Source organism: Mugil cephalus, chromosome 4, assembly GCF_022458985.1.
Source record: "Mugil cephalus isolate CIBA_MC_2020 chromosome 4, CIBA_Mcephalus_1.1, whole genome shotgun sequence".
In the NCBI taxonomy this organism is placed as follows: Eukaryota; Metazoa; Chordata; class Actinopteri; order Mugiliformes; family Mugilidae; genus Mugil; species Mugil cephalus.
The window spans coordinates 18,809,434-18,826,267 of NC_061773.1; the positions used below are offsets into that span (position 1 = coordinate 18,809,434).

The 16,834-nt window shown below is 40.4% G+C and overlaps 2 protein-coding genes across 2 annotated transcripts; one reads left to right on the top strand and one right to left on the bottom strand.

Annotated features, from left to right (window-relative positions):
• Nucleotides 1-919: 919 nt before the first annotated feature.
• psmd6 (proteasome 26S subunit, non-ATPase 6) lies at nucleotides 920-4,965 on the bottom strand. The gene is made up of 8 exons (XM_047582924.1): nucleotides 4,698-4,965; nucleotides 4,052-4,257; nucleotides 2,735-2,880; nucleotides 2,424-2,643; nucleotides 2,230-2,338; nucleotides 1,956-2,124; nucleotides 1,244-1,321; nucleotides 920-1,149 (listed from the first exon to the last, which is right to left on the bottom strand). Exons 1-8 carry the CDS (start codon nucleotides 4,840-4,842, stop codon nucleotides 1,053-1,055), a joined length of 1,170 nt encoding a protein of 389 aa, XP_047438880.1. The 5' UTR covers nucleotides 4,843-4,965; the 3' UTR covers nucleotides 920-1,052.
• An 851-nt stretch (nucleotides 4,966-5,816) lies between these two features.
• slc2a9l1 (solute carrier family 2 member 9, like 1) lies at nucleotides 5,817-12,800 on the top strand. The gene is made up of 12 exons (XM_047583589.1): nucleotides 5,817-5,845; nucleotides 7,508-7,603; nucleotides 7,704-7,864; nucleotides 7,940-8,064; nucleotides 8,148-8,277; nucleotides 9,194-9,342; nucleotides 9,488-9,675; nucleotides 10,055-10,165; nucleotides 10,329-10,430; nucleotides 11,438-11,513; nucleotides 11,640-11,767; nucleotides 11,881-12,800. The coding sequence occupies exons 1-12, from the start codon at nucleotides 5,822-5,824 to the stop codon at nucleotides 12,064-12,066; spliced, it is 1,476 nt and encodes a 491-aa protein (XP_047439545.1). The 5' UTR covers nucleotides 5,817-5,821; the 3' UTR covers nucleotides 12,067-12,800.
• The last annotated feature ends 4,034 nt before the right edge of the window (nucleotides 12,801-16,834 follow it).

The following is a 16,834-nucleotide window of genomic DNA, read 5'->3' on the forward strand; positions in this document are numbered from 1 at the left end:
AACCAGTCGTACCCTTTGTAGACCTTAAACACATTTCATGATTGAAACACTTCTGTTCTTTTCTAAAAGGCTGAAGGGACTCAAGCAATCATTGCAAGGAAGAGGAACACTTCAAACAGTCCAACTGCTTGCATCATCGTTGCCAAACAAGTAATTAGAATCACAGCTTTTAAAGAATGAGTTTAGCAGCTTTTAAAAGAAATATCCAATTAAGAAAGTGCCTGAATTTGTTTCACCCTGACTGTTTTGAGGACAGTATTCTTTGGGTTGTTTTACCTTACTTGAATGTTCAAAGTATTTAGGAGTTTGGTTTGAAATCTGCCTATGAACTCTAAATATGGTAAAAACCTTAGCTTGTCAGCTGCCCAGTATGAAACACTTGTTTTTAGTTGGTTTTCGAGTTTTCCAGACAAGATGTTGAAATTATTTTTAACCCTCAGTAAGTGGTTTTAGCCTCTTCTGGTTTACTGGGATTTATATGTAAAAAAAACAAACAAAAAAAAAACTTTTAAGTGTTTTGTTTACCCTCAAACTCCAACATCTTGACTTTATTTCCAGTATGTGGAGACATCGCAAGGGATGTTTTCTTTATTAGCACCATAGACTTGGAATGTGAAAGAGAGAATACAGCTCGTGTCTGGGACGAAAAAAAACTAAATCCATGTAAAAGCGTGTATAGATTTTTTTTTTTGTATACATTATCAGAATCATTTTCAGCTGGACTTATGTATTGGCTGCTATGTAATTCATGAACAAAACATAGGTTAGAGTTAATATTTAAAGAAAAGATTGTATAGTATATTTGTTTTGTAACAAGTTTCTGTAAATAAAATAATTTATACTGCTATTTATATGAAATCATGTGTCGGCCTCTTTCCTAAAACAAAAAAAAAAAAAACACTTTGAGAAATGCTGCAGCAACAGTTAAACAGGTTTTATTATTTACACAATATAAGAGTCATTTGTCAGACAAACAATAGGTTCCGGTATACCAAGAAGAATAATGCAAATCCACTTTGCTGTAATGAAAAAGATGATGGCCTCACAGCTGGTTACATGTTAATAACTCTGGACAACTTCTGGACTCTGTTGAGCAGCAGGTCGCCCTTCTTGATGGTTTCCTGGTACTGCCAGTTTTTGCTATCAGGTCTGCAAAAAAAAAAAAAGGAAAGGAAAACGTAAAGTTCAGTGTCTGGTTATGGAGTCATTTCACTCAAGTTTTGGTATGAATCAGAAGAATTACCTATTGGTTTCCACAATCTCATTGACTTTATCAATTTTACAGTGAAGACGGCCAGCAGCTATGAATCGGGACAGTTCCCTGTGAAAAGGAGAGAAAGTTTAAATAGGTTTGTCAGAACGACAAACTATGACAGCACATGAAACAAAAACCCAGGAGATGCTTGTGTTCAAACAATGAGTTCTGCTCAGCAGTTAGTAGCTACGCTTCTATTATGTGTTTTCCGCCAAATAAAAGCAGCAATTCTGAAGTTTCTCTAAAGCTTTGTACGTGTTTCCATTGCAGTGTTTTGTGTGTAAGCTGTAACTCTCGTGACTTCCCATAATTCTCATCACGAGACTTCACTTTGAGGAAGATGGACTTCAAATAAACTGATCACATGACCCCCTGCATCATCTCCAGTGACGGGGAACCACCTCATGAGAGTGTTTTAGCGATGTTTAAGAGGTTTTTTCAAAATGTACGTGTTTCCACTACCTGTTTATTATGATATTTGGGTTTTGCACATTTGTGAGCAGAATTTATCGAGTAGTTTTATCGGAGTCACATACTGATGCAATTTAAACCTTGAGATAATAAAACGTTGGCTAGAAAAATCCTTAAAGCAGCAGAGTGAAGCACAGTTACAACCTCTGCAGTACAACCTTTGAAGCTTTGCTTTGCAGGATCTGAATTTCAGATTCCAGGTGTGTGAACGTGGTTTGTGAAGACTCACTGGTCGATGAACTCTGTGCTGACACCGAAGGCCTCGGCCATGTAGCCCAGGGTGAGGGATCTGTAGGACTCTAGCAGCTGGCTGTAGGCCTGGATCCTCATCTCCCTCACATAGTAACGGTAGTGTGGAGCAAACAGCCAGTCCTTCTTCATCTCCTGCTCCACCGTGGCTGTGGCACAAAGTTTCGGTCATTAGTGACGTGCAGAAACAACATCCGGTAAAAAAAAAAAAATTGATGACACCAAGTAAAATCTAAATAAAAAGTCGTCCTTACCCAGACTTTGGAAGAAAACTGAGTAACGGCACTCGTAGAGCGAGAAAAGATACTGGCGGACAGAAGGCAGACTGTGCAGCACTTCCAAGATCTCTGCACCTTTTATTACCTACAGACAAACATATTTAGCATATTCAACAGCAGTTGCACGATATTTTAAAAAAAGTTACACTCTCAATCTTATCACTCTCTACCTTTTCACGGAGGTCGGGCCTTTTGAGGGCGATCATGCAGACATAGACTGTGTAGGTGACAAAGGTCTTATAGTCCATCAGCTCATAAGAGGTGAAGGTGGAGACAGTATCGAGGAAGAGCTCGGCAGCTTGCTTGAAGTCCCTGATGGCCACACAGTACAGGCCCTGGTAAACCTTCAGACGATTCCTCCTGTCCCAGTCTCCTCCCTCCTCAATGAGACTGCGGCGAAAAAACACAAGTAGGAGGTGGTTGAGCGATCAGAATCAGATTACAGAGACGTCGGAGAACGTGTTACAGAACCAGCTTTCACCTCTTTGCTTTCTCAGAGTTGCGCGTGATGAGGTCGCTATCCATGTAGAAGAGGCCGATCCTCAGCAGGTAGAAGACGATGTCTAGTCTGTGACCCAGAGCCACCGTCTTGTCGTAGGTCTTCCTGAAAGCCGTTAGAGCGCCCTCCTGTGGAGACATTCAGCAAAGACAGGCAATATTGTTAACGCTCAACTTTCTTTTATACAAGTACAAATTAAAGAGATTAAAAATAAAACACATAAAATACAGATAGTCATTTTTAGTTAGTTTAGCTATAGTTAGTGTTCAGAATAAACCACTTTGCCATAATATCACTCTAGCAAGGTAGTAAAGCAGCAATCACAGCTAAAACATGGGCACACCTGAGAAATCTGAGATTATCCAACACTCAGAAACTGATATTATAAGTAATCCATCTGAGAATTTAATTGACTTTGATACACAGCAGTGGATAGCATTAGAAAGGACATCTGTTGCTGGACATGGATAGTAACAGACTACCCTGATCTGAAGAAACTTCCAATCAGACTGAATGCAGAAGTAAACACTTGATAATCCAATCAATAGTTAAATATTTGTGACTAATGACTACGCACACAATTGATCCAAACCTTTCCCTCTTGGTTGGAATGAATACACTTGTTTTGCTCGTGTTTTCTTCATGTGAAGAAGAATCGATGCTCCCCAGACTGGATGAGCCACTTTACACAAGCCAAAAAGCAGAATTAGCAGAATAGTCAGGGTTTCTGCAGGTTTTAACAGGTGAAATTTAAAACTCTTTAAGGTCAATATGGGTTAAACTTAAGACCTTTACAAAGTGTAAAAAAATAAGGAAAATCAGAGACCTACGGTGCAAAATATGCTCGCATTTAAGGCCTTAAATTGGGATTATGAAATTTTACACTTTTTATGACTCCGCCGAAGCTCGTTATGTAAAGACCTATATTATCAGATCATTTCATTATGCATCAACATAAATCACAGGGACGCCTCAGCTGAGTTTGTCTGAATTATATATCAGAAATTTAATCAAAAAATCTTCCTCGATCCTTACTGATCCCATCACAGCCCTTGCACCAGAAGTTCAATTATAAACCATCACATACAGGCTGTGTCTCTTCTCCTGCACTCTGTAGATCTGTTTTGTAAACTATGCTGTTGCACAATCTAATCTCTTGCAGTGGACTGCACCATGCAGTCTCTTTTTGGTTCGCCTGGCTTGGCTTGTATGTTGCACCTGATTCTCACACAGACTCGCATATTAACAGTGTCCATTCTACTACATTTCCCCCTCAAACTGAATTGTGTGACACCGTACCTTGTCTCCAATCCTGATCAGATACTCAGCCTTGGCCATCATGGCGTCTCGTATCTCACTCTCTCCCTGGTTCTTCTCTGCATCCTCCAGCACGTTGTCCAGACGCTTCAGCTCCTCCTCGTTGGCCTTTTTCATTTTACTCAGCAGGTCGCTGTCCAGCTGCCACTTCAGCTCCTTGCACAGAGCCTCGTAGTACGGGGCCATATCTGTAGCACAAAGAAGCAGGTTAACCTCCTGATCAATTGAAGTCGGTTATTTTTCTACGTCATCAGTTTTTAGGTTTTAAAATCTTCCCTAAAAAGTCATTTACAGAAAATCCGTTTTCTGATCTCATTTCATGTTTCATCTTGCCTTTGTACCACTGCTAGATTTTATTGACAAAGTAAATATGTCTAAACTATTTATGTCTGGGTAATTTGCAAACCAGCCCTCTACGAGTTTGTCATTTAATTGACGTTAGCTCACAATGTTAGCTAGCATGTCAATGCTCGTTAAACAGACTTAATATTTAAGGACTTCGTCTGGATTTCTGTAGCTTTTATGTACCCAGCGCATTTATTTGCACAGCTACACACACCGCCGTCCGATTTAAGCATAAGCTGAAATAATATTTGCGCTAACGTTGCCAAGTAAAATGCTAACTCACTGTTAGCTTTGATAGCATCCATGAGCTCCGTCTTCACTTTAGCGTCATGTCGGTGTCCCTCCATCGTGAGCAGAAACTTCAGCTGTGCTATCCTCAGGTCGGGGTTCTTGGGCAGACCCTCTTCCTCCAGATTTTCTAGCGGCATTTTTGTTTTCAAAAGTGTATAAGCTAATACACAAACGGAAGACTTTCTTTTGTGTAGACAATCTCCACTTCTCGCCGTTGCCCGCTAGTCTACGATGACTACGGAAAACACGGTCGCATGTTGTTTCCGCCTGAGCGAACGTCAACGACGAGAAAAAAGAGCGGAGGAAAAAAAAAAAAACCTCACAACTTGACGATTATTGCCCCCTGCTGGACTTACGTATGAACAGCACCTCCGTTCAAATTGATGAAATGCCATTAACCAAGGGTGTCAAACTCCAGACTTTTGCCATTTCGTTTAGTGCAAACAAGAACAAGTAAATTAGTAGAACATTTACGTTTAATAAAATAAACTTAAAAACTAATTCCTTAAGAAAAATAAGTGTAATTTGGGCTCATTGCTGTCTGCTTTTTAATCCTGGGTCTCAATGTTGTGGTCAGTCCACTTCTTTTACTAAAACAGTTCACAAGTTAGGAATAGTTTCATTGAAACACTTTTTTCAAATCCATGCTCTGGGCCATATGTTTGACACTTGTGCCACAGACTGCATATAAATATGTGTATATGTAAATATGTGTCAACACTTTCAGTGCTCGGACCTTGGTAGGTGTTATGTATTGTACATGATGTGCCTTAAATCATGTATAACATGCAAAAGCACTGGCACCATCCTGATATGTTCCACCACCCAATCGCATAAATACTGACGATTCAGTCTTTCCTAAACTGTCGGATGTTCACATTCGTCAAACTGCAAAGCACACTGATCTGATCTAAAAATCAAACGTTGACGCAAACCTGATGAAATCCACGGTGCTGCAGAGTAACTTCAGATCACTGGACAGATGAGTGACTCGTGTAGGGGGAGTCATTGTCTTAACTCCTAGTTAGGAAAGTTAATCATAAGCAGCGTGAAACATTTAACAAAGTCCGTGCAGCCTGAACAAATGTACCATTAGTACATGTCAGGAAAGACAGAATGGTGACCTTGCTTCAACAGCTGGTAAGATTTGATGTATTTTCTACTGTCTGTATGACTGTTCGCTCACGCGTGTAAATGTTAAAGACAGAAAAATATGGCAGCGTCAAACTGTGACGGGGCCATTTTGTTGAAGCAAATCTAACATCACGATTTTTGCTCTGACGCGCTTTTATAACACGGAAAATGTTAGAAAAACAGAACGCGTTGTTTCCGGCGAGCAGGTTGTTTCTCAGTATGTCTGGGTGCTGTGAGTCACGCAGCCAAATTATAGCTGAGTCACTGCACTTCGTGGGTCTATGACTAATTTTTAAAAACTATTCTTTGGATACAGAACTGAGTGCGAAACTCTATTCATGAGGGGATGAGCAATCATAACAAATACCAGTTTAAAAGGCTTTTTAATTGACGTAATGTAGATTTCTTTGCAAACAAACAAAACTGAATTCCTTCCTTGATAGTTTCATTGCAATCCAGGACTCAGGTGAGTAGCAACTTTTCAATGTAAAGAGTGACACTTTCATTTTTATTGGTTCTGTTTTGTTTTTTGCAAAATCCCAGTATAGCAGCAAGTGTCTGTGCACCTTTAATCGAGCAGGTTGAAAATCCTGGATCCTGAGTTTTGAACAACATAACAAATGTCACCCAGGGCCACTGTATCATCTTATGCCACGAGTCTTGAATTGGCTTGACTACTGACTATGCACTATTTGCTTACTGGTTGTAGAATTTAGGTTTTTATACCACGTACTGTAGATTTTAAATCAATCAGTGTCCTGGCAGCAGCCTCAGACATGCTTCTCAGATATGTGGTGATAGATCCTTCAAATCCTTTGCTTCTGGAATCACAGAAACACACGTAGAAAATTAGCATTAAACAACTGTGGCCTTGTTCATCGAACTTTCCACGTCCCTCGGTTTGGAAAACCAACGTCTCTCTTCTGTCTGCCAGACACCACTATAATTTGTTGGATAAGGGACGTTAAGACATAGTTTGGATTTCTTATTCTTATTTTGACTGTGCTATTTAGTCCATGTGCATGCCATGATATTTTCGCACATAAATCACTGTTTTACATCCTGGACACAGTGAAAAGAAATCAAGTCTCTCTTTAAGAAGGCAGTTCAATTTTTAGACAGGAAACTTCTTCACTTTCATTATTGCAATGTCCTAAATAAAAAAAATAAAAAAGTATAATATTCTTGATCTAGACAGCTACCAAATCTTTATGAATGTCTGTCTCATTTTCAAAGTTATAAGTTTGTTTTAACATTGTTTATCTGTATCTGGTGCTGTAATTGTCTATTGTATGATTGTTGTTTTAAAGTCTTAACATTCATGCTAAAAGTCTGGAGCATTTACACTGATGGGTAATGCATCAACGCTGATTAAAGTGCATTATCCCAGTTCAATAAACTAATAATAAAAAATCTAATTTTGTTTTGGTATTTTAGTTTTTTATTGTTTTTCATCATCACACATGAAGCATTTTCAGTTGGCATGAAAGGTTGAGTAGAGTTCTCTGCGTCTACAAGTGTAAGAAATAGTGAATTAAAGAATCTAAACCCAAAGCCCAATATGTGTTTGATTTGGTCAAAAATAGTTTTATAGTAGTACCTGCAATTCTCAACGTACCTCAACATTTACGTATGTCTGATTTTTGAGTCTTATTTCTGCTCTTCCAGACTCGCGGCAACGCTCTGGTCCTCATTGTTATTTTGGGATTCGGAGGAAGTTTCCACACTGGCTACCATCTCACTGGGCTGAGCTCTCCCTCACCGGTGAAAAACCTCATCTCACCTTTCCATTCCATCCTCATTTGGTGACTAAATTTGTAATTTAAGGCCGTAACACAACAAAGCTTTAATTCCCCCCCTGCAGTACATACAGCGTTTCATCAACAGCAGCTGGTATGACAGGTATGCAGAGCCTCCCTCTCCGCAGACCGTCACCATGATCTGGTCTATTATTGTCTCCATGTACGCTGTCGGGGCACTCTTTGGTGCAGTAAGTGTCAGGTTTATCTCAGACATGCTGGGAAGGTGAGTATGAGACTCAATGTTGTGCCTAGTCTTGTAGCCTAAAAGGCTCTGAAGCGAAACACGTTCCTTCCTCAGAAAAAAGGCAATTATCTGCAACAGTTTTGTTGCCATTGTGGCTGCAGGGATCATGCTTACAAGTAAAGGGGCAAAATCATATGAGATGATCATAGTGGCAAGGATTCTGTATGGATACTCGTCAGGTGAGCCACCATTATTGTGCATGCTGCTCATAAATGCATTGTGTTTTTGCATATTTCTTACACATACCTTATATGACCTGCAGGTTTGGGAATGAGCATTCATATGATCTATCTCGGAGAGATTTCACCCACAAAGATTAGAGGCACAGTGACTCTGACCTCGGCAACTTTTTTGTCACTTGGCAAACTCTCTGCACAGTTTTTTGGATTGAGGTACGTACCTAGTGTAAACACGTATGACAGCTGAGGATGCAGAAAAGTTGAGTGCGCAAAAAAGCTGTTACCCATAGTCAGGAAGTGTATTTAATAGGGCCAGGACTCGATTAAAGAAAAAAAATCTAATTAATTAGAGGTTTTGTAATTTATTAATCGAAATTAATCACATTTTTAATCACATATAAATATTTGATATATTTGATTCGATTGATATTAGGTTACTTAACCAAGACCAACAGACTAGGGATGCAAATCACAGTAGCATAAACTGATTTTGAACTCAGCTTGATGTTAACATAATAAAACTCAGTAACCAATCACAAGGGCAGCTCCATGTCCCTGTGTGATGTTCTGGGACAGGTACGGAGCTCTGAGGCTGAAGTCCTATAATAATGAAATGCACCATGAGACAGTGACAGGTCTGTACCTGTGTCTGATCACATGTCAGCTGTTGAGCTGCAGTAGAGGAAACTCCGCCACAGTAACGACCGCTTTTTTTTTTTTTTTTTTCAATGAAGCTCCGGTAGCGAGCGGCTAAAACACGGGAGGATACTGTAAACTGGCGTGGTTCCGGTGTATTTATCAAGGCTTGGTTGCCCTGCTGCGGCACGAGGTCGGTTTGAGCTGCGTTCGGGCTACATTAAAACTCCTCAGGCGGTGGTCAGTGTCGGCGGCTGTTTTTGCGCTTTAGTAGATCTATAATCGGTTCGCCTGAAACTCGTCCAGTGAGAAACGTTCCGCGTTAATTAAAATGCGTTATTATTATTATTTTTAACGCGTTAATTTTTGTGTAGTTAATTAATCTTCATTAACGCGTTAAAGTCCCGGCCCTAGTGTTTAAAACTCTTAAATAGCAATTAAACAATAAATCAAACCATACCACAGAAATTTCTTCTTTTTTTCCCCTTTTCAGTGAGATCCTTGGTCGTGAGGAGTTGTGGAACATTCTCCTCTGTGTCCCTGCATGTTTATCTGTAGTTCAGATTATTGTGTTGCCTTTTCTTCCTGAGGCTCCCCGCTATTTATTAATAGATAAAGGTGATGAGAAGGCATGCAAAAAAGGTTGGTTACAGCTTTGGTATCACACACTACTCTATACACCCATGTGCCAGAAATGTTCAACTGCCCCGAAAATGTTCTTATTTACTACGATCCTAGACATTCAACAATAAATTAATTCTTTTATTTTTTTTTATTCTTACTTCAGCTCTTCAGAGTTTGTGGGGCCAAGGTGACTACAGCCAGGAAATGGACGAGATGTTGATGGAGCAGATGACCACTGAAGCAGCCCCACCAAGGAGCCTCCTGCAGCTTCTGAGGGACAGGACGGTGCGATGGCAGATCATCACCATGTCAACCATCTACTTCTGCAACCAGTTGTCCGGCATGTCTGCGGTAAGGATGGACAACACAACATGACACAATATGATACGATACGATACAAAATAATGCGATACAACACGATAAGAATAGATATGGAAAGCTATGACACAGTATGGTAACATGCAACTTCATTGCCAGCTTTCCATGAAACTGATTTTCAATCCATAAACAGATATTTTCAAAATGTTTCTACAATGATTAATCACAGTTACACATATAACACTTTCCATAGACATACAGTACATAACAATGATAGCATTATACATACAGTATAACACCAAACCTTAATCAGCAGAGCAGACAAACTGATGTAGAAAAGAGATTCCTTTCTCACTTTAGCCCTTCAACTGTGAAGACTCTTTAACTCTAACAGTACTTTTCTTCATCCTAGATCACTATCTTCTCTTTTGACATCTTCCTGGAGGCAGGCATACCTAGAGACAAGATCCGCTATGTCACTCTTGGTATTGGAGTATCTGAAATTATTACCTCAGTCTCCTGTGTGAGTAAATTGTTCAGCCTGCACCCCACTGTACGTTTAAAATCTCCAGTCAGTAGCTTTCACTGATGCTACAGCTGAGCTACAGTAATACAGTAATTATATACATTTTGGATTTTTTTTTTAAACCATTTTATTCGAATCATTATTTTGTACTTTCTACCAGGGTCTTATCATTGAGCACACAGGAAGGAGGCCGTTGTTATATGGGGGCTACGGGGCCATGTCCGCCTGTTTGGTGTTGGTCACTGTCACACTCAACCTGAAGGTGAACCTGCTGCCAGTGATGGAAGAAGTACCCAAATCACTATTAGAACTGGACAAAGTGCAGAAAAACACTAATTTGATGGAGTTTTGTTACACATCAGGCATAACATTATGACCACCTTCCTAATATGTATAGGTCTCCCTAGTGCCTCCAAAACAGTTGTGACTCATCAGAGAATGGACATGGACGTCCTGCGGTGTCTGGCAACAGGATGTTGTTAGTGGAGGGCGAGGAGAGGGGCCTCTGTGCATCAGGCTTGCTCCAGTGCATCCCACAGATACTTGATCAGTTTGAGATCTAGTGAATTTGGAGGCCAGGTCAACACCTCGTGCTGTTCTTCATGCTTTTTTCTTAATTCGTTCCTAAATCGTTTTGGTGTGAGTTCCTGTGTCAGGCTGCATCCTGGGGATGGCTGCTGCAATTGGTGTAGGGTGCTGGCATCTGGTCTGGTGGGTGGTGCATGCCTAAGTAAGACTCACATAAATGCCATGTCCATGTTTCCCAGCAGATCATTATATTATTCACTTCTCCTGTGGTCAGTGGTCATAATGTTGTGCCTGATCGGTGTATACAAACATCTACTTACAATGCACAAGTTTCTAGCTTTAAATCAGAAATAATAAGGCATGGGTCTGTCCTAGAATTAAAAAACATTAAAAACTAATTACAATCACACGATCACAGTTTTTTTTTTTTTTTTTGCACTGTATTGTAATTCAGAGGTATATCAAATGTTTTGTGAAATTTCTCATATTGCAGTCTAGTATCAAAAGCCGCTAAATAATTGCAGAGCATAGAATGGAAAAAAAAACATTTAAGCATTACTCAGAGTTACACTTCCTGAGTACATGCACTTGCATGTTTGCGACTGGCAGCATCAGTAAAGTGAGCAAAACTATTTTGTAGGCCCATTAAAACTCAAAATCAAAATATAGTCAAAACCTTCTGCTGATTTTTTTAAAGGGAAAATATGAAAGCGGATTCACCTAAAATTGTCATTTTTGCAGGATGTAAGCTACTGGGTCCCGTACATTACTACAAGTTTGCTCATGATCTTCATCATCTTCTTCTGTGGAGGGCCTGGTACGTGCTTTTACAGTCGCTGAGTTCAAAACAAAAAGGGAATTCTGTACACAAAAATGGCAGCAGAGAAGATGTTGCATAGAAAATGACTTTGATTCCCCTGTGCTCTCCCTGTGGTCCACGCAGCGGGAGCTACAGCCACGCTTACCAGCGAGATGTTCATCCAGTCTAATCGAGTGACGGCGCTAGCCCTTGGGGGGATGCAGCGCTGGTTCATGATCGCGGTACTGGGCCTCGTCTTTCCGTTCCTTATTGTGAGTGCCACCAACTGAAGTAAAATTAGGAGACACATTACGGCATCCACATCCGGCTCTCACACAGTTCAATTAACATTGCTAAAGCTTCATCTCTTTATCTCCTCTCATAGAGCATCCTCAGCTCGTACTGCTTTGTGCTGTTTGCCTGTGTGTGCCTGCTGGGTTGTCTCTACACCTTCTTTCTTCTGCCTGAGACCAAAGCCAAGACCCTGCTGGAGATCTCGGAGGAGTTTAAAGGCATCACAGTCTGTGGGAAATCCTTCGTAAAGGAAAATAGTTTGGAGACCAGGTTATGAGGCAGTGCACACGATTACGGACTGTTGCAAAGAGGAAAAAAGTGTGAAAAATTAACCCTAACCCTAACCCTAACCCTAAGACCTTGGCTGGTCATACTGCCAGGCCAACAGACAAAGGCTTCAAATGCATGACACCAGGCTGGACCAGGTGAACTATAAAAATACTTTACCAGGGACAATAGGTCAGTAAATCCATTGTTCCAGCAAACAAGTACAACAAGGAGTAGACTAGAGGCCAAAAGAGTAGAAACCTTGAGTACTGAACACAAGGAGATACTGGGACCAATTGGAAGAGAAGGAGAGTATGACATTGGTATAAAGCTGCCGTTAAAACCCATCAGGGCAGAACTAGCAGTCAGATGTTATAACTGGAGGGAAGGACCTGGAACAATATGAATTGTTCATAGAAAGACTAAACCTAAACCATGTAAACACAGTAAAATAAACAGGGCCTAGTTGGTTATACCAGTTGTCATACATACAGCATCTGCATGTCTATTTTTAATCTTATTTTATTTTACTGATTTATGAAATAAGCTGCTAGAGCTCACCACAGATACATTCACTTGGAATAAACCCCTGAAGTTGTGTTGAAGCTCAGTATTAATCTAATCCTCTCTCCAGCTGACACATAGGTGGCCCATAGCCGATGCACCTGCAACCGCAATGTAGTGGTCACCAGGAGGTCAGTGGTTTCCTACCGCCATCTCTAAAGCAATAAATCATCCACTGCACCCTTTGGTCCCTCTGGACTCTGTTGTCTGTCCGTGGAGCACTGAAGTGAACAGAATTAATGGAAACTGTCCCGCAAAGTCTCACAACGCGACCGAACACCACTCTTTTCCATTTCTTTTGTCCGTCTCATGTCCCGCTGATCGATCTCACTGGGAGGTGGGCTTTTTTTCTGAGGGTTCCCGGAGACATGTCGGTGACCTCTGTGTTAACGTTCGTCACACAAACGCTGAAGTTCAACTTGTTCCTTTTTCTTTTAAATTATCCCATCACCTCAAAAGGAGGCAGGTGCAACCTTTGCCAGTCGCACATTAAAATGTGCACTGGCCCATTAATGCCTGTTACACAGTTCATTAGGGTTTTCTGACATTAGCCACCATAAGTCAGTGCTAACGTCAGACTAACTGAGGTTTTCATTTGTTTTGAGGAAGAATAATTTCAGCAAAAACAATACACAGTCATACTTTAAAATAGACTTTTCTGGTAACAAATGGGCTTCCATAACATATTTTATCTTGTTTTATTTTTACTCTTAAGTCTTTTTCTTTCTTTCAGAATATCATGTTCCATTACAGCCCTGCTTTCTTATTAGGGCTGTGAAAATGAACGTGTTAACTTGGATTAATCCATCGTGCTAATTAATCTGATTAAAAACTTTAACGCAATGAATCCATCTGCAGCTCAGAATGATTCTGACCATCTCATTTCATGCAGTTTGTCCAAGTACAGTTACCAACACGCATGTGCAAATGTGCAGTTGATCCAGGAGTGACAGGCAACAGAACCAACTGATAAAGATGGAAGACACTAAACAGTATGCTCGTCCTCTACATGGGACATTTGAGTACAAAAAAAACAACAACAACAACAAAAAAAATAAGACAGAACAGTGGACCAACATAAAGTATTATGTACAGTCAACAGGAAGGAGTTTTCTTTTCACCGAAGCACTTCCAGCTTAAAATAGCACAATAACACCAAGCATATGTTAGTCAGTGATTCTGCTAGCTCTTTGGCTAATGCATCAAGACAAAGACAAGCTGGCAATGCTGGCTTGCAAATATGTGTCCGCTCCTGCAACCATTGTTCACTGGGAGAGACTGGCCACAGTTGCAGCAACATTGGAAATAAGAAGAGGTCAGCTCTCCTCTCGTTGAACAATGTCAACGAGTTAGTTTGTCTTAGTAGCAGCAGCGACGCATTAATGTCAACAAATGTTGGTTTAAAAAAAGACAAAAAAGCAGTTCGGTTGTTTCAAGTTGTTTTGTTGAAACTGTTTAATCCACACGTTAAGCTTGATAGATAGATATATCCCCTTCTTCCTTGAGTCTGTTTTTTCATGCAAAATGAAACGTGATTAATATAGATTAAGAATCAATGATATTTAATTGTGATTAATTGAAATGAATCCACAGCAACCCTGTGATTAATCTGATTACAATTTTTAATAGTTTGACAGCTCTATTTCTTATACAATATGTGTTGTGCTTGCATACCCTGTGTCAGCATTTTATACACTTTTACAACAAGAATCAGATTTGCATACTGCACATTTTTAGTCTGGGGATATTTTTCATCATAATCTTCGTGTCTTCTTCTCATGACTGCAAATTATGCAAACTACATACAACTCCATTTGGCTCTTTGGCTCCGGACTGCGATTATACACTATACTAATCTTTGAAGGTCTTCCTTATCACCAGCCAACAGCAGCCAGCAGTGCAGGGTCTTCATTAGCTGTTAAGCACACTCAGCCAACAGTTCAACACTCACACGAGGATACCAGCAGTGGCTGGCAGTATTTAGGACACAGTGATCATCTTTTACTGATACACACCTGCGATGTGCTACTGGATTATGTGAAGTTTTGCACACCTGACTGATCCTTGTATCTTTATTATATTTGCTCCTGGTTTCGAGATGGATCAATTATATTGTTTAGAAATATTGAATTTTAATAATAGCTTTATGATACCGTGCAGTGTAGGCTGAGGGAAGGTGTGGACTGGTGGCTAGAGATGCATCCTGTTGACCATGCGGTCCCCCTGAGCGAGCACCTAAATCCCCCAAACTGCATCCACAGTCCTTTCGTGGCACATGGCACAGCTATATGCACTGAACAATTTCCTTCTGTATAGATGGTGGTAAATAAAGCTGGTTTGATCTGATTTGGCGGTTAAGGGGCCTCAGGTGTGTTGACGTCATCAGTAGATGGCGCTGTTGACCTTCTGCTCAGAGTGGGCGAGCCATCGCAGCGTGAACACCTACACAAAAAAATAATAATAATAATAATAATGACTGTAGCCCATAGCAACCGGCTCAGACCCATTTAAACTCTAAAGTGTCCACAAAAGTCACAGTTGCGTTTTAAAATATCTTAACACTGATAACTACCATCGTGGAGAGACTGATGTTTTCATATGCAAGAAATCCATGAGCGTTAGTGCTGTTTCCCTGGCTCCCTCCTCAAAAATATTTTTTATATATTTTTTTTATATTTCTTTCACTGAGACTCAAATAGACATTCAGATCCCGCTCCAGCGGTGAACCCATGCAAAGCAAAGAAAAGGTGAAATGAGGGCCAATTATTCTTCCGTCCCTCCGCCTGGCAACACTGAGCTCACCGGCAGCGTTGCAAATCAGAGAAGGGTGAACGCGGCTCGATGTTTTTCAGATCAAATGAGTCACTGTTTTCTAAGTCTGCAGATTTCTGGACGTGCCGTCTTATCGCGGTGACTTGGCCCACACATGCTATGCTGTGTGTGCTCTGAGTAAGCCACGTGAACGTGATTATTAAATGACACGATGTCATTTGACGCGCACGCTGCACAAGAATTCCACCTGATTAAATTGAGCATTGTGTCTGAAGATTATCTACTCTGTCTAAGTGGAGGAGAATGAGGAGCAGATGTCAGGGGAATTACCGGGTCATACTGACACTAGTTTAGTGAGGTTTAGTGAAGGACAGTTGTAACATTTGTTCTGCTCTAGCACAAAACCAATAACCATACATCCTGATGTTGTGACCGAACGGCCTTTAATTCACTTGACTTGAGCTCTGCCACTAGACAATACATACAGAGTGAGGACAAGTTTAGAAAGAACAGAGCTTGTAATGAGCCTCTTTTTTTTTTAATTTATTTTTATTTTTTATTGGCTTTCCCTTCATGGTCTCCGCTCAGGAGAAGGGTGGAGCCGGGTCATCAGCTAAAATTTGGTTCACACACACGGTTCCTTGGAGGAAACCAGCATTGTTAGTCTGAAAGGCGTTTTCTTCTTTCTATACCGACTTCCACTATTTGGTTTTTGTTTAGTGTCCTATTGTTCAGCCTTTTTCCCCACCCGCCTGGTCTGGGAAGTAGATGGTGGAGGGCTGAAGATATACAATATAAAACTTAACATCACATTGTTTTTAATAACACTGTGGCTAGAATTCTGTTGAGATGATGCTTATCGTGAAACGGCACACATGCCCTGTGCAGCTGCATGTTCCGTCTCTTGTATATGCAACTTGCAAATGTGTGGAGAAGTTTTATATATAAAAAAAAAAAAAAGACAAAAATGGCCATCGCTACGGGTATGCCGATGTTATGACTGAAGGTTTTCCACCGTGTTAAGTGACGTACGTTCTGTTTTTGGTTCTCTGCAACTCCTTGTGTAAAATTTAATCTTACGGGAAAAAAACTGCACCAGTGAAACCAAAGTATAAAGGACAGTGAAGAATGCAAATACCTTAGGAAACACTTAAGGTCTAATAAAAGAGAGCAGTGTGTAGATTTTAGAATCAGAGCAGAAATGGAATATCTTAGTCATAATAATGTTTTCATTAGTTACAATCACTTGTAATTACAAATTCTTGTGTTTTCATAAGCTTATAATCAGCCCTCCGTATCTCATAGGGCATGCTTGCTCTTCCAAAGAATCCAGCGTGTTTCTCTGCCATGTTTCTACTGTAGCCCAAAAAAGACTCTAAAGAAGACCTTTTTTTAAGATTTTAAATTGAACCTCTTCCACAAGGAGGGGGATTCAATTGTTT

Coding starts and splice junctions, on each gene's coding strand:
- psmd6 (XM_047582924.1), bottom strand. CDS start 4,842: ATGCCGCTAGAAAATCTGGAGGAAGAGGGTCTGCCCAAGAACCCCGAC. Junction 2,644..2,734: donor AACTCTGAGAAAGCAAAGAG/GTGAAAGCTGGT, acceptor TTTTCGCCGCAG/TCTCATTGAGGAGGGAGGAG. Junction 2,339..2,423: donor GGCCCGACCTCCGTGAAAAG/GTAGAGAGTGAT, acceptor GTTTGTCTGTAG/GTAATAAAAGGTGCAGAGAT.
- slc2a9l1 (XM_047583589.1), top strand. CDS start 5,822: ATGGTGACCTTGCTTCAACAGCTG. Junction 5,846..7,507: donor TGACCTTGCTTCAACAGCTG/GTAAGATTTGAT, acceptor CTGCTCTTCCAG/ACTCGCGGCAACGCTCTGGT. Junction 9,343..9,487: donor TGAGAAGGCATGCAAAAAAG/GTTGGTTACAGC, acceptor TTCTTACTTCAG/CTCTTCAGAGTTTGTGGGGC.